Source organism: Urocitellus parryii, chromosome 9 (genome assembly GCF_045843805.1).
Source record: "Urocitellus parryii isolate mUroPar1 chromosome 9, mUroPar1.hap1, whole genome shotgun sequence".
Classification (NCBI taxonomy): Eukaryota; Metazoa; Chordata; class Mammalia; order Rodentia; family Sciuridae; genus Urocitellus; species Urocitellus parryii.
Genome location: NC_135539.1, coordinates 14,489,800 through 14,512,120, shown reverse-complemented (window position 1 = coordinate 14,512,120; position 22,321 = coordinate 14,489,800). Strand labels below are relative to the sequence as shown.

Here is a 22,321-nt window from a genome sequence, read left to right as displayed (position 1 = left end):
GACTGAACTTCAGTAACCTCTTTCTCCCCTGGGCAGTACATTCATGGGTCCCTCTGTCAGTTTCCATTGCATCACCAGCTTTTATTCTAGAATATAGCGGTATTGCAGTACACAGTATACAGTTGGCCTTGGTGCAGGTCACCTGGAATTCTGGACCACCAGTCTCACTAGAACCAATGCTGCTACCACCAAGCTGGGAAGAAGGAAGAAGGCTGCTTTCCCATTTTATTATGTCTTCTTTCCAACAGTGGTTACAAGCTCTTTAGCTAAAACCAAAGCATCAAGTTGGCAGCTAAAACATCAGGAGGACCTGGGTAAGGTTACCCAAAACCCTCCAAGGAAGATGATTTGAGGTAAGTCACAGACCCCCTTTTTTTTGGTGGGGATGGGGAGGATTGTTTTTGAGTTTGGTAGCTATGCATTTATTTTGATACAAATTGGAAATGATTGAAGTAGGTCATTAATCTATGTTTACTTTGCTTCAACCAAAGCTAAAGAGGGTAGTATAATTTTTAACAAAACATATTAAGTAAATAATAAAAGAGATATCATTAAGTATTAAGAGCTTTCATGGAAACTGACAGTTGGACTAATGGTATTTGTGGCCAACTAAGAATTCTTTTCTACTTGCCTACATTTTACACATCCTGACCCACAACAGAGTTATTGCATAACTTGCATTTTTAAAAGGCTCTGAAACGTAAGGAGAATTAGTTTTCTATGTCTCTAGTCCTATTTGAACTAATTTAAGGCAAAGTTTCCTACTTATGCTTAACTGAGGACCTGGGTGATGTCATCTAAAGCTTCATAAGGAAGACGATATACAGAGTAGTAGAAGCAAATACTTAAGCTTTCTCTTTCACCCGGGTTAAATTTCTTAATTCACAATGGAAGCAAATAAATAGATGGTTTTCCTATTTCATACCTCTCTTTTGGTTGATGAGTATTTGGTTTCTTTGTATTTTGCTTTCTCCTCAAGAATGAAAGAACAAACTGTATTTTCTTTATAATCTGTGTTTTTAAAAATCCAGTAAACGTTATATAATAATGATTATAGCAATACACATAAGGGGCCATAATATTCTGTAAACCCAAGAGCTCTGGAGGTGCTCAACCTCCTTGTGTGAAAACCATCTTTTCCCAATTCTCTGTGCCTGCATGTGGATGTTCCTTTCTCCTCCCCCTTTCCCTGGTAATACTACTTTAAAAACTTGGTTATCACATGGCTACTCTGTACCAAACACCGTGACAAATGCATTATATATGATTTGTCACTTCATTGGTACATATTTTCACTCTTTACTCACTCACTCTATTATGATGTGACAATTTCCTAAGAAATGCCGAGCCAAAATACCAAGAAATTGTATTTATTCCAGATGCCACTCTTGCTCATCTGTGTTATCCTAAATATTTGCATTCTAAGTACTTAATCTTTCTGAGCATGTAATTTCTTTTCAAAGAATCATATACCCTCTTAGCCAATGGTCTCCAAGAAGCAATCCCAGTTTTAGCTCCTGTTGCTCCTGACATTAGACCCTAGTTCTAGCCCAACTCATCTGGCAAACTCACTGTTCCCATGGACTGGACAACATTCCTTGCACACCTGGGCTTCACCTGGCCTGAAATGTCCTCTTTCTCCCTCTCTGCCAGAATAGCTTAATGATCATGAGTATGAATCTGGAATCTGATTCCAAAGGCAAAGCCCAACTCTTCTGTTAACTTGCTGGGTGACCTTGGAATCATCCTTCCCTTCTCAGAGCCTAAAATGGACAGTAAGGCTCATAACACCACCTACATACCTCAGAGATTATTGCATAATTAAGTGAAATAATGCAGTAAAATGCATGGTGCTGTACTAGCACATATCAATAATATCAATAATAATCGTGATCATAATCATTGTCATCATTATTATCATTCCAAGCCTTGGTTTCTCCTGCTTTTTCATGACACTCCTATCTAACCACTCCAAGTCAAAATAATCTCTTTTCTTTGAATTACACAAAGTTCTTTCCATATGACTGGTTTAGTAGCCAGGGGTTACTACTGTACATCATTGATTTCCCTCCTGGGTGCTTTCTGTCCTCTTTCCTCAAGTGCAATGTGAACTCCTTGGGGAAAACAAAACAAAACAAAAACCTCTGCATTTTGCCTCTTTGTGCGACTGAGGTCATTACACCTTGCCTTGAGAACTCTCTCCTCGAAGGTGAAGGTTAATTTGATTAGTTAGCCTGAGAGACAGCTTTGCACTTAAAGCCATTAATAGCCAGGCATCTGGGAAGTGTGGGTGGGAGGAAGATTGGGATTGGAGCCTCCAGATGGGGACAGAATTGAAAGCAAAGTATTTAATAATCTTGTCTCCTTTCATCCAAGATCTAGCAGCAGGAAATAGTTTAAGACATAAGAGATGCTCGCCACAGGATTCTGTGCCCCATCTCCCCATCTCCTTTGCCAAGACAGTAGCCAAGAGCGGAGTTGGTGGGGAGGAGCGGAGATGGAGTGCCAAAGTCCTCACTAACACGTCTTGCCAGGAATGTAGTTAGAGCTAATCCCAGGAATTAAGAAAGTAGACTCAAGAATTCTAACTCCTGGCCTGACGCGGATTCCACCCCTGGGGAGCACCCACCTCACTCGCTCTTGGAGTCGGGGGGCGGAGACAAGACTGGGCGGGGCGATGTTGCCCCGCCCCCGGGGACTGGCCGCTGCCCAGTAGGCGGCACCGCAGCCCAGCGGGCGCGCTCTTATAGCGCGCCGCCGGGGGGAACGTGGGTGTCAGTCAGTGCCGGGCTGAGGTTAGAAGGCAGGCGGCGAGATGAGCCGGGCGCCCGCATTCCTGAGCGCCGCCGAGGTGCAGGACCACCTCCGAAGCTCCAGCCTCCTCATTCCGCCTCTGGAAGCGGCTCTGGCCAACTTCTCCAGCGGCCCCGACGGAGGAGTGGTGCAGCCCGTGCGCACCGTGGTGCCGGTGGCCAAGCACAGGGGGTGAGTGAGAAAGACCAGGGCAAAGGTCCGGAGGCACTGAGGAGAAGGACCAGGAGGCAGGGAAGGGATGCTGTGGGAGAAGGGAAAAGAGGACTTGCTTAATCGTTGCTAATGACAGCTGCCACTTCCTCGGTAACCTCTGTTAAGTGGGCGCTTTCCAGGTGTTACCAGGTTTAATCAAACAGACTCCACATCAGGAGGTATTGACGGGGAAAAGAGACCCAAGAGAGGTTAAATGATTTACCCAGGCGTACACAGAGCTGATAAGTGGCGGACCTGGGGTTGTTTTCTGATCCAGAGTCAGGCTCTTGAACACACTAAGCTTTGCGGCTTAGTGCATGAGAGAAGGGCAGAGGGAGGCAGGGAAGGGCAGAGGTAATGAGGGTCGGGAGTGGAGCTGTGGGGAGGAAACAGAAAAGAAGGCAGATGGGGACTTTATGGGAGACCCCAGTGTTATTGGGAAGGGTTTGAAGCTGCTCCCTCTCTCCGTGTAGCTTCCTGGGGGTCATGCCCGTCTACAGTGCACCAGAGGATGCCCTGACCACCAAGTTGGTCACCTTCTATGAGGGCCACAGCACCACATCCACGGATCCCTCGCACCAGGCAATTGTGCTACTCTTGGAGCCTAGCAATGGCACCCTGCTGGCGGTGAGCAACTCTTTATCCTGGAGGTGGAGCCGGGGCTAGACTCAAAAGTTAGTTCTGCATGAGTGGCAGGCATTCTGCTTGTGACCCCAAGTCCCCTCTACCAATGAATGGGTACTAGCCACAGAGAGGGTTACCTGTAACTGTGTGTCTGTTTGAATGACTGTCTGAGGGTGTGTAACCCAGCCCACTGCTGCTTCCATTGTGTGACAGCATGGAACTAATAATGTCCTCATTCTTCTACATGGTCTTATCTGCTCAGATACCTCACAGCTTGAGCTGAGAGAATATGTATTTACTGAATCCCTATCAACATGGGGGAGGGTATTCTCTAATCTGTGGAGGTCTCTTCTGAGGAGTACACAGGGACCTGTTTTAATATGTAACTATAGAATCAAAAAGTAGCAGTACCTCACATTTATTGAGCAGTTTTTAATGTGTCCTGTCCTGTTCTAAACACTTCACATGTATTAGCCCTCTTAATTTTGAAAACCACCTATGAGGCAGGAAATATTACCCCCACTTTGTTGGTGAGAAAATCAAGTCATACAGCAACTGAGACCAACTTACCCAAATCTATGTAGCTAGTAAGTGGCATGGCAGGACTTCAGTCTAAGCCTACGGTGTGCTCTGCAGCCTTTTTAACTGCCACTTAATTGAGCACTTATCTGCCAGGCAGGAGATTCTAGTCACATTCAATTCTAACAATTCCTCCTTGGGAGTTTTTACTCCTTCTTCTTCCACCCAATTTCTGATGATGTCCCTGAGGCTCAGGTTACTAGAGCAACTTTGCATGTCACATAGCTGGTTAGTGAAAGACCCAAAAATCACTCCTAAAGTCTATCTGACTGACTATGGAGCTTATGCTCTTAAGTGTCCTTCAGTCTGGCTTTTAAACTCTCTTTCCTGAATTTCTGATTCCCCAAGGACTCTTGATGGTTCATCACTCCTCTATGTGGAATATCTAGCTCTTCCCAGCCTAAATTCATCCAATGGTGATAACATCCATACTATCTACCTGCAACAGTGGTTCCCCTGGAACCTGATTCCTGGGCCTTTGACAGAACCTTAGATCCTTGCTGCTTCTGCTCAGTACTATGTGATTCTGTCCTCCTCTGTAAAATGAGAATAATGATGCCTACCTTTTGAAGGTCAGCTAAGATGAATAACTTATAAATGGAGGTCAGTGCAAAAGACAGTTATTGAGCAGGCATAACAGAAGTCCTCACTGTGCATGAGAATCACTGGGGGAGCTTTTGAAAATGAGGATGTCTGGGTCCTACACCTAGAGATTTAGGGTTTAGGGCAGGGGGTATTTATTTTTTATTTTTTTTTATTTTTTTGCTGTGTCAGGAAGTGAACACAGGGCCTAAATGCCGAGCATATGCTCTACCTCTGATTCAGATTCAATTAATCTAAAGATGGTGTCTGGGAATAGTATCTTTACAAAGCTCCCCATATAAACAGCTGGAGTGAGCACCACTGATGTGGAATTCTTGGCCCCTGACAGATGTGAAATGACCATCTTTTTTTTTTTTGTAATTTTTTTTGTAGTTGTAGATTCACATCATGCCTTTATTTTTATTTATTTTTTTAATGTGGTGCTAGGAATTGAACTCAGTGCCTCACATGTGCTAGGCAGGCATTCTGCCACTGAGCTATGGCCCCAGCCCTGAAATGACAATCTTATCCCACAAGTTCCTCCTCAGTTTGGTGTTTGAAAATCCCAGGACAAGGAAACAAGATGGTTAGTTGTTAAGAACTCACCATGTGCTAGAAGTTTTCCTATACACTAATGCCTTTAATCCTCTCAGTACCCCTCTGAAAGGCTTGCATTATCTTTGTTTTTACAGGTGATGAAACCAATGCTTAGGGATTAAAATGTTCAGTTACAGGTCTCATAATTGGAAGGATTCTATCCAACTCTGACATAAGCCCCCTTTCTCTATAGGATACTTTCATACTTCTTAGGGCTTCTCTTTCAAAGCTGCTTCTCTCAGTTTGAGTACTAGAGAGGGGAACCCCTTGTTCACTGTCTCCACTTCCTCTAAGGTCATGGATGGAAATGTCATTACCGCAAAGAGAACAGCTGCAGTATCTGCCATCGCCACCAAGGTAAGATGAGTGGCTGGCTGTGCCATCAAGGTGAACTGGTGGGTGGGGTTGGGTGCCTCAATCTTGAGAGAGTAACAGAGAATAAAGAATGTATTCTGATCTTCCTTTGGACCTAGCTGGAACTTCATACGCCAAATGCAAGATATTGGCACAATGATTCACCAAATTATCAGCTGCCACTTAGCATGCATGACCCGATGCCAAATACCTCACATGTATAATTCCCATGCACTTTGCAGAGTAGATTCTATTGTCTCCATTTTCCAGGAAGAGGTGCTCAGAGAGGCTCAGTGAGTTGCCCAGGATCACACAGCTAATAAGTAGTAAATCTTGACCTAACTCCTAGGACTACATTCTTACCCCTGTATCACATTAGACCTGGTAAAACAGTATGGTTGCCCCATAGGACAGAGCCAGTAGTGCTCAAGAGGCAGAGGGTGAGCAGACCAAATCTCTTTTATTCATTCAACTAATGTTGACTGAGCTGCTACCACATGCCAGGCCCTTTTTTTTTTTTTCCTTCCAGCACCAGGGATTGAACCCACCAGCACTTAACCACTGAGCCACATCCCTAACCCTTTTAGGGGTTATTTAGAGACAGGGTCTTGCTAAGTTGTTTAAGGCCTTGCTAAGTCACTGAGGCTGACGTTTGAAACCATGATCCTCTGCCTTAGCCTCCTGCCTCAGCCTCCAGACTCAGTCTCAGCCTCCATTCCAGGTGTATGCCACTGTCCCTGGCTGCCAGACACTTTTCTAACTGTTGAGGATCCAACAGTGAACAAAACAGAGAGATGCACACAGAAAAGATCAAAAATAAAATAAAAGTGAAAAGTAAAACACAGAGTATGATTTGCTTAAAAAAATAAACAACAGGAAAAAAAAGCCTTTTGAGTCTAATAATAAATTACATCAATAATCCTTAATTAATAATAACAAATATTATTGTGTAATTAATATTTATTGATCAATAAGTAATTATTACTGTGTTCAGAGCCCTGAAAAACAAACAACAACCCCCAGAAATCTACTTAGTATGTTAGAAAGATGAAAATAAAGCAGAAATCAGGAGGATTAGGGAAGAGGTGACATTTTAAATTATTCAAGAAAGACCTCACTGAAAGAATGACATTTGAATTAAGACTCAAAGTGGTGAGTGAGTGACCCATGCAAAAGTGTGGAGAGGCCCTCTAGGCAGAAGGAATCACAAGTGATGGGTTGACAATATTTTTAAACAGCCTCAAGGTATCCCACCAAAAATAATAATAACAATGTCTTTTTAGAGGTTAGAGTTAAGAAGAAGAGGCTTAGAAAACCAGGTGTCTTTGGGAACAGTTGCGGTCTGGAAGCTTTTATGTTCAATGGAGAAGGATGATGGGAAACTAATGGAAACATGATCCTGGGGGGATTGGAGCTGCCAAGGCCAGGGGTTCAGATTGCAGGTTAAGGTTTTCTCAATATATTACAGGGAGGGAAGGAAACAAGGACTAATCTGATAATTGTATATGAAGAGAGTAGATCACAGAACACACCTTGACAAACTGGTTTTTAATTACATCCACAGCTAGATAATCAAGAGACTTTCAGATATGGTTTTTAATGACATCAAATCCAAATAATCAAGAGACGGCTTGAGGTAACGTTTGCTGGTGATAAGTTTGCTGATGATTTAGAAACAGAAAGAATCTTACTGCCTTACATTTGTGAAGGACTTCAGTCTTTTTCAAAATAGTTTCCAACCCATCATCTGGATTTTGAGGAAGACAGAGCAAGTATCATTGATCTCATTTTACACAGAACACTGTGCTTGTTTGAATTAATAAAAATCTGTGGGCTGGGGATATAGCTCAGTTGGTAGAGTGCTTGCCTCTCATACATAGGCCCTTGGTTCAATCCCCAGCACCACACACACACACACACACACACACACACACACACACACAATCTGCATTCCTAGAACAGTTGGCTTCACATTTCAGAGTTTAGGCTGAAACTCATAGCCTTATTCCCAGCATTGACAATTTCTGAAACTCGAGTGTACTTCCAAAATTAGATTTATATTACCTATGAACAGAAAAACATGGTAATATTGCTTAATTCTATTTATTGGATAAGAGCATAGGATTATTAGTCTTGTGGATCTTGTCTCTTTGAAACATTTCAACTCAGATTCTTTAAACATAGAAAAGTATCCCTCCTGCAGCTTTGGGAGATAATATCCTAATGTCCTGAGACTTTTTAAAAGAGTTTTATGGGGAATTCAGAGTTAAGATTTTTCACTAAAGACTTTTCACTTTTAAGGATATACTCCAGAATTTTAGCAAGTAGCATTATAATAAACAGCAGACACAAAACCTCAATTTTTACTAAATAGAAAAAAGGCAGATGAGGATCTGTCTTAATAAATATGGTCTGAAAAGTGAGGGATGTCTTTCTCTACATCCATAGTTCACAATGGAGGAGGACTTCACTATCTGCCCCAAAAACATTAGCAATATTTGGAGACACTTTGAGTTGTCACAACTGAAGGGGAAAGAGATGAGAGGTGTTACTGGTATCTAATGGATAGAAATCAGGTATGCTATCATATACTGCACAGGACAGCCCTCTTCCCACTGAAGAATGACCCAGCCCAAATTTCTGTAGTGCCAAGATGGAGAAACCCCATTCTATTTCTTATAGGTCATAATAGGCATCTACCCTTATGTGGCAGGGACAGTGCTGGAAATTGAACCAGGAACATTTTACCACTGAGTTACACCCCCAACCCTTTCTATTTTTTATTTTTTCTTATTTTGAGACAGGTTTTTGCTAAAATTCTGAAGCTGATCTCCTCCTGCCTCAGCCTCCAGAGTTGCTGGGATAATAGGCATGTGCCACCACATACTGCATGTACCATTTCTATACAAATAAAACTAACTCTGTCCTCTTGGGGCTTAAAGACCAGTACAAGAAAATGAATTTTGAAAATGAATTTCCAAACACATATTTTGAAGTGGTGGATTCTATCAGGGAGGTCAGAAAGACTTCACTGGAGAGAAGTCGATCACAAAATCCTACAAATAAAAAAAATAAAGAATTAATGAGATTTTTCTTAATCAGATCCTGAACAGTTTAAAGAAAAATTTAAGTTTTATGGTTTATTTCACAATACCAAATTGAATTTTTCTCCTTCTCAGCAGTTCACTATGAATGTTTTTTAGAAGCATGAAGATGTGAATTTGGAGCTCCACTGGGGTATTTAGTACTTTTAGACTCCCGATCAAGTTATTTAACTTCTCTGGACCTCAATCTCCTTATCTATAAAAAGAGCACAATAATTGGAGTTTCCAGCTCATAGGGTCCTTCTCCAGACTAAATGAAATCATGAGGGTAAAGTATTGGCACAGGTTAGGTGCTCGCTGAAAATTCTTTCTTTCCTCCTCACTGAACAGAGAGTAAACTGAAACACACAACGACATCTCTGGGATTGCCTGCAAGCTCTTGAAGATAGAGCAGAAGTCGCCTGATTTTCAAACTGTATTTGTTTTCACCTGGCTGCCAATTTCTTCCTTGACCTTTCCCACCCCATTTCTCCCCTAGTTTCTGAAACCACCCAACAGTGATGTGCTTTGCATCCTTGGGGCCGGTGTCCAGGCCTATAGCCATTATGAGATCTTCACAGAGCAATTCTCCTTTAAGGAGGTGAGTTCAGGGTGAGGGGTGGGGAGGGAGTGGCCAGTGACCTCTGTCTGTATTCCTTCACTGCAGCGTGAGTTTCTGTGAAATAATTAGGTTAACGGTCCAATCGAGACAATTCTTTACTAGAAGTCCTGATGGAGGTAATTATCAGAGGAAGTTCTGATAACAACCTCTTTTTTAAAAAAATATTTATTTTTTAATTTTAAGCAGACAATACAAAAAATAAAACAAAAGTTAGTCTTATTTGTATGTATTTATGTGGTGCTGAGGATCGAACTCGGTGCCTCAAGCATGCTAGATGAGCGCTTTACCACTGAGCCACAACCCCAGCCCCTGATAGCAACCTCTTATCAGTTTCTCAGTTCACAGGGATGCAGCACGCCTGATCAGTTAAAGAACTATAACTCTTGCATATAGATGGTCCTCTCAGCCCTCTTTGTGCTGTTTTTTACTCCTAAAAATCTAGGAGTTTTCAAATACCCAGGGCTATGGATCCAGGAACCAGGGATGAGGCTTAGCAAGCAGGAGGCCACAGCATCCCCCTCCTGCAGTCTGTATATTGGCCCACCTTTCCCCCGTGATGACTCATGCTTCCTACTGAGAATGTTTGATGCTTTTTAAAATATTTTTATTAGAGAACTATAATTATACATAGTATTTGGATTCATTTTGACAAAATCATGCATGTAAGGAATTTGATGTCAATCCCTACCCCCACTTCCCTTCCCATCCTCCTCTCCCCTGTTCTCCCTCATCTACTCTACTAAACTTCCTTTTACACACACACACAAACACATATATATGAAATCACCTTTGGTACCTTTATAGGTGCATATAACATGATACTATTTTTGTTTTATTTTATGTGTGTGTATGAGAGAGGTGGAACAGATTTAAAGTATGAATGTTTAAAATTTTTAATGAATTTTCTTCCCAAAGAAGAGGTATTACTTAAGATAGGAAATTGACCTTTCATCTGTTTTCAAAGACAAGAGGTTAATGTTTTTTAAAATTCTTTCATTAGCTTTTTATAGTTTTAATCATGTCAGGCATTCAGTTTATCCTTTTTGTTGAATGCTCTAATATCACTTTTCCAAATTATCTAATTATTCCCTGATATTTGTGATGTTCCCTGGTCAAGAGGGGTAACATGGCTAGCTGTTCGCTTTTGACTATGCATAATGCATTGTTTTTCACCTTGGTTGATGAACTTTCTTTAAGTTTATGTCTGTATTTACTATATTTCCTTGTGAGACATTCTTTAGGCCTTATTTTCAGTTGAAGATTCACAACCCCAGACCCAAATGTTGAAACCTGTTAACAAGCCAGCAAGTCCCTAGTTATGTCAGTGATATCCCTTAACACCACCTCAAGCATCTCCCAGGAACCTGATTCCAGCTCATACTCTTGCACTTTTCATCAGCTTCTCCATTCACCTTCAACCCTTTGGGTCTTTGATCACCGCATTCCTTGCAGAGATCAAGTTATTCCATGCAAAGCACTGCCGGATACTTTTTATGAATGTCACACCCATTATGATTCCTTTACAGGTCTCAGACATAAAGTGTGAGTTCTACACTGACTTTGACTAGTTATCATCTCCATTTTATAGACATGAAAACTAAGGCTGAATGAGGTAGAGTCATTTCAGGAGCAGTAAGGGACAAAGCAAGGATTGATTCCAATTCTGCCTGGCTCCAGAACTCGCTCTGCTAATCAGTAAATGGTATAGTAGCTATTAAGCTACTGAGGCTGTGTGTCCTTGCCTACAACTAGAGAATTTCCATCCTTTTTATAGAGGAAATTTGTAGATAAAACATGTCCTTGATCAAATGTCCATTCTCCATAGGGAATGATTTAGATTCCCTATGGAATCTATCATAGTCCTAAACTAGAGAGGTTCAATTTCCCTTTGGCACCTCTGGACCCGGTGTAACATAAGTAGACAAAAATGACACCAGTGTCCCTCTTGTTACCCCGAATGAAGGTAAGGATATGGAACCGCACCAAAGAAAATGCAGAGAAGTTTGCAAACACAGTGCAAGGAGAGGTCCGGGTCTGTTCATCGGTGCAAGAGGCTGTGACAGGTGCTGATGTGATCATCACAGTCACCATGGCAACAGAACCCATTCTGTTTGGTGAATGGGTGAAGACTGGGGCTCACATCAATGGTAAGCAGAGGGGCTCCATGAGCCACGGGTAGGGTTTGGCCAAGACTCCTCCTTAGACTGGACCCCAGGGCCACATAGGCAGGGCTGGTTTCCTCATCGTGCAGAATGCCCAAGCTTTATGAGGACCTCAGAAACATGTGAGCCTTTGGAGATCTCATATCTCAAAGTATGAAAAGGAACCTAGACATGGTGGTGCATATCTGTAATGCCAGAAACTCAGGAGTCTGAGGCAAAGGGACCACATAGTTTGAGGCTAATCTGGTCAATTTAGTGAAATCCTGTCTGAAATTTAAAAATAAATAAATAAATAAAGTTTCAAAGAGCTGGGTATGTAGCTCAGTGGTAGAGCACCCTGGGTTCAATCCCCAGTACTGAAAGGGGGGGCAAATATATATATATATATGTACACACATATATATATGTACACACATATATATATGAAAAAAGGAAATTGCAACTATGAAACTGATAAATATTTCACTAATACTGTTCTATAAAATGTAATACTGCAGTGAATGGTAAAGCACAGCTTCATTCTTAAATGTGACACAATTTAAATCTCAAAGGCCAAAAGGAAATCATTTGTTTTTCAAACACAAAACTATAAAATGTTTCAAAGAAATTATAGTACAAAAGACATGTGAATGTTTTTAATTTGTGTGGTGAGATGGAGGAGGGAAGAGGAGTTTAAGGCTGAAGATATCTGGGGCCTCTGAAGATCTTTAATTCACCTTTGAGTCTACAGCAAGAGCTGGTCTATATCAAATACTTCACCGCAGGTGCTGTTCTAAAGTTTTTATTATGTTATTTAATCTTTACAACAACCTCAAGAGGTAGTAACCATAATTATCATGGCTCCTTTTTTACAGGTAGGATAAACCAAGGCATAGAGAGATTAAGTAATTTGCCCAAAGCCAGTGGTGCTTGGTGGCAGGATTGGGATTTGAACTGAGGCAAGTCTGTCCTTAGAGCCCAAGCCTTAAACAAAGCTCCATATTATATTCTGATAAGATTAAGCCAGGCGCCGTGGCACATGTCTATAATCCCAGCAGCTCAGAAGGCTGAGGCTGGAGGTTTGTGGGTTCAAAGCCAGCCTCAGCAACTTAGTGAGGACCTAAGCAACTTAGCAGGACCCTGTCTCAAAAAAATAAAAGAGTTGGGGATGTATGTAGCTCAGTGTTAAGCACCCCTAGGTTCAATCCCTGGTATCCACCCACTCCCCCCACCCCACAAAAAAAGACTGGCTTCTGATGAGCAGAGCCATCAGAAAATGGTACCAGTGCCCTATGTCTCAGTGACAAGCACAGTGATGTAGACTCAGAAGCTAGGAGTTGTGTACACTTGGGCAGATGAGCAGGCAGGACCAAGTCAGTGATATGTGCTCATTTATAAGCATTTATTAAATTTCTACCATGCACCAGGTGTTGATCTCCATGCTGGGGATGCCACAATTAATTAGGCACTTGAGGTCACTACTCTCCTGGTGGTTACATTCTAATGAGGGGAGATAGAAACAGACACATAGAGAGCTTCTGCTAAAGATGAGCCTTTCTGAAGGAAAGAGGACCATGACAGAACTTGATAGTGAAGCAGAGGGCGGACGTGGAGGTAGGTCCTATCCATAGAGTTGTCTGAACAGCTCTCTGAGGAGGCAGTTTTTCAGTTGTAACCTAAATGATGAGGAAGAGCCAGCCATGCCAGGAACTGAAGGAAAGGCACTGCAGGCAGATGACGGTGAATGCAAAGACCTCAGGGGTGACAGTGATCATGGCATGTTTAAGGAACGCATCAAAGTAAAATCAAGGTCCCAGTTTGCGTTGGACTGTTGTTATAAGGTAGGTCCAGAGAGTAGGTAAGAGGTGGTTTTTGGAAATTAAAACTTTTTCTGGAAGGACTTGGGGGAATCAGAAGGAATCAGTTCTTGGTGAAGTGGGTTCCCAGGGCCAGAGCTGAATCTCTACCAAGACGGTTTGATTTTTTTGTTTTTCAACCTAAAACTATCTTCTCACAGTTTCCGTGGTTCAGGAGTCTGGCCATGGGTTAGCTAGGTCTTCTGCTCAGAAGTCTCCCAGGGTGAAATCAGGTGTTTTCTAGGCTGTAATCTCATCAAGTTGTTCAGGGTTTTCTTCCAGGCCACATTGTTGTGACAGTATTTGGTCCATTGTGTTGTAGAACAGAGGGTCTCAATTCCTAGGGACCTTCCCCTTTCCTCATCCTCAGTCAATAGCAGAGAACTCCTTATGTTGGATCCTTTCCAGACTTCAAAACTCCCTCCATGAAGATCTGACTTGATCTTGAATCAAGGTATCTCTTCTGGTTCCCTTGCCTAGGGACAAAATTACTGTCTGTATTCACAGAGGCACCAAGTGCACTTCCAAAAAGCTCGTCTCCACAGACAACAGGGAAACACCAACAGACCTCAGCTGAGAGGAGGCCTGATTCCAACCTCTCCCACACTTACATCCCCTGTCCCCCAGCCCACCAGCCAGTCTTCTGACCCGCAAGTCTTTCCAGTCCCTCAGTTTTTCTGAGTTGGGCCCCTCCTTCGCTGCCTGGCCCACCTCCATCTGCCTAAGTAACCTCAAACAACCCTTTGAGAGCTCATGGGCAGCAGAGAACTGAGGGGAACACTGCAGAATTGGGGATGCCCTGAGAAACCGGAGGCTTTTTTTCCCACCAGCTTATGATTTATTTACGAACTTCAATAGCTAGTGCTGTTGTTCTATAGAACTCCCCCGCACCAACGACCTTCAAGATGGACAGTTTTACACTACTCTGAAAATTAGAGTGAAGGCAAACAGGAGGAGGAGAACAGTTGAGAAAACTGGAAGTCAGTGCAAGAAAACACTGAAAGGCTGCCTTCTACTTGGAAAAGACTTCACAGCAGTTTTCAAAGACTAACTGCCCTGAGCTGGATCCAGCCAGCCTGTTTTGTTTGGACCTTAGAGAAATCAAGAAATAACACTTGCAAATAGATTTCCGGTCTCTTAAAAAAAAAAATGGGGATATTTGGTAACAGTGACAAGTGATTCACACATGGCAGTAGTTAGCTGGAACTGAACAATGACCATCCCCTGGAGAAGGCCGGCTCCCTTCTGTGTTTCGTGGCCTCCACCATTTCCAATCTGGTGCCTCTATCAACTCTGCTCCTTTCCATTACCTGCCTGGCTCTGCAGGCATTTGGTTGCAGGCTCTGCATTATCTTGTGTCCCTGTAGCAGGAGGCACTATGTATTGGATTCATTGTTCTGGTCCTGGGCTCTGTGGAGGTTGTGAATGCTCAAGGCCAGGAAGGAGCCAGCCTTCCTCCTATTAGGGCTTCCCTATGACCTTGACATTGTGCTATTTTCTCATGAGTTCAAAGAAAAGTGTTTATGAATGAGGAGTGGTAATGATTGGAAACTAAACAGCAGAAGATAAGGAGCATGGGTGTGAATAAGCTCTGTTTCAAGGTTTTTATTAAGATACCATCACTTCTGGTAAGAGGCACTCTCAAACCTGGATTCAGGATGAGATGGAACCTTAAGAGTCCACCCCTCAAAGCCTCAATTTGTGTGTCTGTTAAATGGGAATCAGACATCAAAGTGTACTTGTAAAGACCATAAATAGTGTATGTCAGACACCCCACAGTAAGTATCCAATAAATGAATGCTAAGTAGCCTCAAAATATTTTAGGAATAAGGTAGAATCTAAAACAGAAAGGGGAAAAATGGTAAGAATTATTTTTAATAATATTTGGTCTTACCAATTGGGGTGGGGCTGCTTGGCCTAGGGAGTGAGGTGGTTTTCCAAGTCTGAATATTCCCACATGACCTTTGTTCAGCTCTCTTGAATGTCTTGTCCTGATGAGTCTCCCTTGGGATTCTTCTGGGCTGAGGTTTTGTCTTGCTGTCTCCTAGCCGTGGGAGCCAGCAGACCTGACTGGCGGGAGCTGGACGATGAACTCATGGAGCAGGCCGTGCTGTATGTGGATTCCCGGGAGGCCGCCCTGAAGGAGTCGGGGGACGTCCTGTTGTCAGGGGTGAGCCTCCTGTCCCGCCTGGCACAGCTGTCGTCTGGCCTGGACTGGACCCCAGGGTTTCACTAACTTCCCCTTCAGTTTATCCTCCTCCAGACCTTGGTCCACTCACTTCCTGATGGGGAAGAAGCTCCTAAGCATCACATAACTCTTTTTAATCCAATTCCAGAAAAATAAGGCCATTATGGTGATGGCATGTGTTTTCCTGTCCTCTCTGCCAGGAGAGAGAAGCTCGGGGGGTTTTTTCCATTGGACCTTCTTATAAGGAAGTAGGATTAGGAGATGGGAGCCTATTGCAGCCTGGAAAGCTTCCCTGTGTGGCCAGGACAATAGGACTGTGGTTGACCCCCTTTTGGGTGCCTTTTTCCCTTGTAATCAGGCCATAGAAGCAAGAAGGGGGCAGCTAAAATGCATGTTCAGATCAAGACACGTCTATTTCCTCACTGAGACGGGGACCTGGCAGGCCACCCCGCTCCATGCAAGCTCAGCTGTCTGCGTTCTTGGCATCAGAAAGGATTTCAGGGGACAGCATCCAGTTTCCACATGGTCTTTTATCAAGTTCAGCCCTTGAAGCCAACCCTGAGCAGACTCTGGCTCCTTCCCTTAGTTGCTGTGTGTTTGTTTCTCAGGCTGAGATCTTTGCTGAGCTGGGGGAAGTAGTGAAGGGCATGAAGCCCGCCCACTGTGAGAAGACCACGGTGTTCAAGTCTTTGGGTAAGATCCATTGCTCCCTGGGCACAAATCCAGCCAGAGCACAGGCAGGCTTCCCAAGTGGGGCAAAGAGAAATGAGTCAACAGGCCCTGGGGCTGGATCACTGTTGAGTCCACCACGCCAGTCAATTATTGACATGTCTTAATGCAGTGAACTCTGGGAAGTTCACTGCACTAAGACGTGTCGGGAAGTCCTGGGTTGGAGTCCCTTCTCTGCCATGTACTGGGTGTGTATCCTCGTCCTGACATTTCTGGGTCTGGGTCGTTTTGGGTGTTGTTCTGACAAAAAGTGACCCAAATTTCTGTTCATTCCAGGAATGGCAATAGAAGACATGGTGGCAGCCAAACTAGTGTATGATTCCTGGTCATCTGGTAAATGAAACAAAAGAATTTTGTGTTGAGATGGATGCTACAGCTCCAGGGTTGCTGCCCCTGATTGTTTCATAATTTCTAGATCAAATGAGGGAAGCCCACTCCCCAGTGACTCATAGCTTGTGCTTATCATGTTTTAACCTTAAATACTAAGGTCCCCATTCATGTTTGTAGTTGGAAAGCAACACTGGTAACCATTCCTTCTGTTATTCCAGGTTATCATAACATTTCCCTTCCCTTGTATTTCACTAACTTTGTATTCCCCTGAAATAAAGCATTTTCCAATTCTGCATTGTTTGCTTCAGTAACTTCTGTCCATCATGGTGAGGAAATGAGGAGACTCATGCTTCCATTTACTCCCTGGGGGGACTTCAATGACTGTAATGACAATTTTTTTCTGTTTTTTGGTTGAAATACAACTCATCACATAACTCACCATTTTAAAGTGTGCCATTTACTTTCTACCTCTTAGGTAGAATTTACTTTCTGCCTCTTATGGATTTGTCTCTTATGGAAATTTCTTATAAATGGAATCCTATTCCATGCAACTTTTTGTGCCTGTTTTGAAATTTAAAGAAAAATAGAGTTTCTATTATAGGTCAGGAATCCTTTGGTCACAGATAGTAGAGAGCTCAACTCAGTCTCTCTTAAGTGGAATGAACGAGTGGAATAGAATTTATTGGCTCTCGTAATTAAGAAGTAAACAGGTAACTGGTTCCAGCTATGATGGTGTCTATACAGGCTGCAAGTGTGATCAGGAACCAGTCTTATTCTTTGCATCTCTCCATTCTGTTTTTTTTTTTTTTATCATGGGTGTTCTCCCCTGTAGTGATACCGTGGCTGCCAACAGCTCCTGAATTATACTTTGCCCTCTTTATTAACTCTAGCATAGAGATCCTCTTCATTCACAGTTTAAAGTCCCAGCACTGAGACTTAAACCACCCAGGTGATGAGCTCATTCCTGGGCCTAACATCATAGCAATAGGAGATGGAATGCACTGTGTGACTGTCCCCGAATTATTGCATTATCTGGGGGAATCTTATGCCCTTGTTATTCCGGCCTGGGTCACATGCCTATCCTTGAACTCAGGTATGGAATCAACCCATTTGACCACGTGAGGTGACAAAGAGAGGAAGGACAGGCCATGCAGAAGGCCAAATCTACACGTATCCACTACATTTTCAGTGTGGAAGGGGCCATTAGGAATCATATACTCCAATCTGAACATAGGGATGGGGAATGAGCTGCAGATGCAGAGATGCCTTCCCCAGACCCCTGGAATCACTAGCAGAGCTTTGTTGCCTCTGTCCTGCCAAAGAGCCTGTCGGGAGGAAATTATGGCATTTGCAGGTAAATGGACGGAACTAGAGAATATCATACTAAGTGAAATAAGCCAATCTCAAAAAACCAAAAGCCAAATGTTTTCTCTGATAAGCGGATACTGATCCATAGAGAGGTGGGGGGATAGGGAAGAATGAAGGAACTTTGGTTTGTACAGAGGGGTGGGGCTGTGGGGATTGGAAGGATGGTATAAAGAGACATTATTACCCTATACACATGTATGATTACATGTGACTCTGCACCATGTACAGCCAGAGGAATGAGAAGTTGTACTCCATGTATGTACAATGTGTCAAAATGCATCCTACCATCATGTATAACTAATTAGGATTAAAAAAAAAAAGAGCCTGTCTGCATCCACTTCCCAACCCCATCCCAAGGCAGTTATCAGACAAGCCAACAAAAAAGCCTAGTATGTTACTCTGCTTTGTTTCTCTGCCCATACTCCTCCTGGCAGGGCCTCTTCCTGCTCCAGATTAGCCAGCCTGTTTCTCAGGCTCTCTGGACAGGGGCCTTTGTGCTGAAATAAAATATCCACAAGATCTGATTATGCACATCTCACTGAGTCTTTCTGAAGGTCTTAAGAGTGTCACCACCCTATGGATGTGCAGAGAAGGGAGTATGATGATAAGAATGTTCATTCATATACCACTTTCATTCTCTGAACAACAATTCTGCACTAGGCTACTAAAATACAAGAGAGAATAAAGTCCTCACTCTCCAAAGAATACACATATCTGTTGGAAGACAGATATGTAAAAAGGCAATGATTGTACAATGCCTTGGCATTAGCAGAATATATGATTCCAGAGCCCTCAAAGGCAAGATTGAAGAGAATTTAATGAAGAGACTGTTTGGAAGGAAGTGCCCTCAGGGCTAGCAACAGTAGGAAGTTGGTACCCCGGCTAAGCTTGAAAGAGCAGTTAGTGGAGCCCAGCAAGAACTGGAGCTGTGACAGATGGCTGCCAGACACAAGCTGTGGGTTTAGATGAAGGAAGCCAGAGACTGTCCTGCAAGGAAGAAGCAGATGGAATAAATGTCCCAATATCTCTTCTACCCTCTGGTCTCCTGTTAACACCCCCATTGGTCAAACCCAACCAGAAACCCAAGGTCAAAGAGCTCTTTGGTATAGTCTACAGGGGTAAACTACCTGGGACACAGAGTTGGGAAGAAAATTGAAGAAGTTTTAGAGGAGCAAAAGAAAACAGGCTGCCCAGCCAGGAAGAGCATCCAAGAGTACCAGACTGGGGGAAGGAGAGGGTAAGTCTCTCAGTGGGTCTGGTGGCATGGATGAAGTGTCTTCCAGGCAGAGGACTGCTGGGGTACAAAGACACTGGCATATGAGAGCCATGATATATTTGAGAAGCTACAGGAAATCTTCTGTGGTTATAATTAGAGGACAGAGCAAGGTCAAGATGAGATCTGAGTCTTGGAGAAGTGGGCTCTTTCATCATGAGGGTCTTGTGTGTGATGATGGGAGACTGAAAATCAAGAGGGAGGCAGAAGGTGACAAGAGGAAGTTGACTCAGTACAAAGGTGACTCAACTAGCATTGCAGGAAGTGAATTAGAGACAAATAAGGATACTTGTAACCATCCTTGGAAGTGACGACAGGGTCATGAAGGAAACAGTAGTCTTGCAAATAGAGAAAAGAATTTGGGTTTGAAACATTAGGGAGTTGAAAGAAGTTAGTAATCCCTTGGTGTTGAAGGTGAAGGAAAAGGGGTGTTGTGTTGAACTTCCCTTTCACCAAAAATGGAGATATCCAGCTGGTGTCTCCGTCTCAGCACTATCGACATTTGAATCGAGATGGTTTGTTGTTATAGAGGGCCATCCTATACATTGTAGGATGTTTTACATCCATTGTTTCTATCCACTCAATGTCAGGAGCGCCCCCACCCAACTCATGACAACCAAAAATGTCCCGAGACATTGCCAGGTGTCAACAAGAGGCAAAATGATCTAAGTTGATAGTTTTTGATTTTGGGGAAAAATGGTTCAGTTCTGGGCAGACTGAGTTTGAGGTACCTGTGAGACATTTGAGGGGGAGGATGTCAGGTAAGACTTAAGCTTGTGAATTTAAAACCCAACATCATAGTGTAGGCTGGTGACTCAACAGAGGAATTATGAGCATATAACATTTCTGAAATGACATCCACCACACCATAACTTCTCAAACTCCTCTCTTTGGTGAAATGCATCCAGCTATTTCTTTCTTGTTGATGTTTATGTCAAGCTATATAGAAGGGGGAAAAATAGCAGAATGGGAGCAGGAATCCAGCATCACTGGATTGAGCTCTTCTAAGCATGTGATTAAAAGATGGAGATCTGAGATCAGTGGATATCTGAGACCCATCCTGGCTCCTAACCCTCCTGTCTTTGTCTCAGGCCAAACCTTTCTTGCATCTCCTCTTGGACATATTTTGTTGCAGTTTGAATGATCTGACATTCTTAGAGCATTTATAACCTTCTGTAATGTGGTATAAATCTTTTTCATAACATAATGCTGCATGATGAAGAAACTAGATCTTCTATGCTGAGAAGTTAGGAGAACTCATCACTTCTTAATTCCATAAATCATAATAGGACAAAAGCCCCCAAGAAGAGTATAAAAGTGTTCACTGGCAAATATCCCCTCAAAGGGGGCAAGAGATACCTGTATAGGCTCATTTCTCCCAACTTGATGTTTCCTCATTATATAAGTTAGGACAGGAATAGAAATAGCATCTCATTAGGAAAATTGTGGGGATACATGAAGGGGGCTCCTAGCATCTACAATAATACGTATAATAGCAGCAAGCTCAGACTGCAAACTTTTTTGAGTGCCTTGCACATGCCAACTGCTTTTATACACATTATTGATGAAGTAAAAATTTTAATTCAAGACAACAAAAACAGTATTTGTAAACATAATTATGCTCTAATGCAACATATTTAATGACTGACAAGCTTCCTAAAATCATCCTTCAAGGAAGAATCAGCCAGTTGTTCATCAGATGTGAGCATCTGTATCATCCCAAACCTATGTCCTCTACGGCGCCTCTTGAAATAAGTTGTGAGGGTTTAGATATGAGGTATCCCCCAATAGCCCATGTGTGAAACAATGCAAGGAAGTTAGAGAAATGATCAGGTTATGAGAATATTGACCTAATCAGTATGGTAACCCACTGGAATGGATTGACTGGGTGGTAACTGTAGGTAGGATGTAGCTGGGCGAGGTGGGACACTGGAGGCAGTCTTTAGGGGAGGCATTTTGTCCCTGGTGAGCTGAACTCTGCTTCCTGGTGCCGTATTCTGAGCTGCTTCCCTCCACCATACCCTTCCACCATGATATTCTCTTGCACCTGGTCCAGAGCAATGGAGTTGACAGTCTATGGATTGAGACCTCTGAAACCATGAGCCTCCAATTAACTTTTCCTCCTCTAAAATTGTCCTTGTCAAGTCTTTTGGTCACAGTAATGGAAAAACTGACTGAAACTTATGTGAATTAGACCATGCTGAATGCAAACAGCTGCTTCTATATTATATGCATGATCAATGACAAATTCTACATGAATATAAGTCTGGCTATAAAAATTCAGTGAAGTTTATCTGTTCAAAAGAGTTTCAAGTTGTATTTGGGGTTTCCTTTCAAATAAATTTCAGCAGAGCAATGGGTTGCCAGTTTATGTTGTGGAACGTACATGTAGCATTGGTGATAGACAACAGTAAATAAGATACATTATAAGCATGAAAATACAGAATTTAATCCTATAATAAATATTTCCTACAAACAAACTAGATTTTTGTTAAAGTTACTGGAAGCACTAAACCCTTATAAATATCAAGAAGAGCTGGGTGCAGTGGCACACACCTATAATGACAGTCTCATCAACTTTGCAAAACCCTGTCTCAAGATAAAAATAAAAAGGGCTGGGGATGAGGCTCAGTGGTCGAGTACTCCTGGGCCCAATTCCCCAGTTTTATACATACTCAAAAGTAGTTGTGAAGTAGGCCTGATTCCTTTTTTCTTTATCCTTCTTTCTTTCCTTCGCCACCCTCTTGCTTAGGTGCTCCATTGTCATCGCTGGTCGCCATAAGAAAACACCACAGACTGAATGGCTTAAACTAAAGAAATTTATTTTTTTTCACAGCTCTGGAGGCTGAAAGACCAAAATCAAAATGTTGGCAGGGTTGGTTTCTCCTGAGGCTTCTCTCCTTGGATGGCGGATAGTGCCTTCTGGCTGTGTCCTTGGGTGACATTTCCCTATGTGTGAGTACATCCTTAAATATATCTTCTTCTTCTT

General features: G+C 42.8%; 1 protein-coding gene across 1 annotated transcript; it reads left to right on the top strand.

Moving 5' to 3' along the window:
- The first annotated feature begins 2,794 nt into the window (after window positions 1-2,794).
- On the top strand, window positions 2,795-16,963 carry Crym (crystallin mu). The gene is made up of 8 exons (XM_026402493.2): window positions 2,795-2,985; window positions 3,480-3,633; window positions 5,683-5,745; window positions 9,325-9,426; window positions 11,411-11,594; window positions 15,493-15,614; window positions 16,241-16,325; window positions 16,638-16,963. Exons 1-8 carry the CDS (start codon window positions 2,816-2,818, stop codon window positions 16,700-16,702), a joined length of 945 nt encoding a protein of 314 aa, XP_026258278.2. The 5' UTR covers window positions 2,795-2,815; the 3' UTR covers window positions 16,703-16,963.
- The last annotated feature ends 5,358 nt before the right edge of the window (window positions 16,964-22,321 follow it).

What these genes read in the sequence shown, in the direction of transcription:
- Crym (XM_026402493.2), top strand. Translation starts at nt 2,816, where the DNA reads ATGAGCCGGGCGCCCGCATTCCTGAGCGCCGCCGAGGTGCAGGACCAC. An exon ending in CCGGTGGCCAAGCACAGGGG is followed by an intron (nt 2,986 to 3,479) that starts GTGAGTGAGAAA and finishes CTCTCCGTGTAG; the next exon opens with CTTCCTGGGGGTCATGCCCG. An exon ending in GCAATGGCACCCTGCTGGCG is followed by an intron (nt 3,634 to 5,682) that starts GTGAGCAACTCT and finishes ACTTCCTCTAAG; the next exon opens with GTCATGGATGGAAATGTCAT.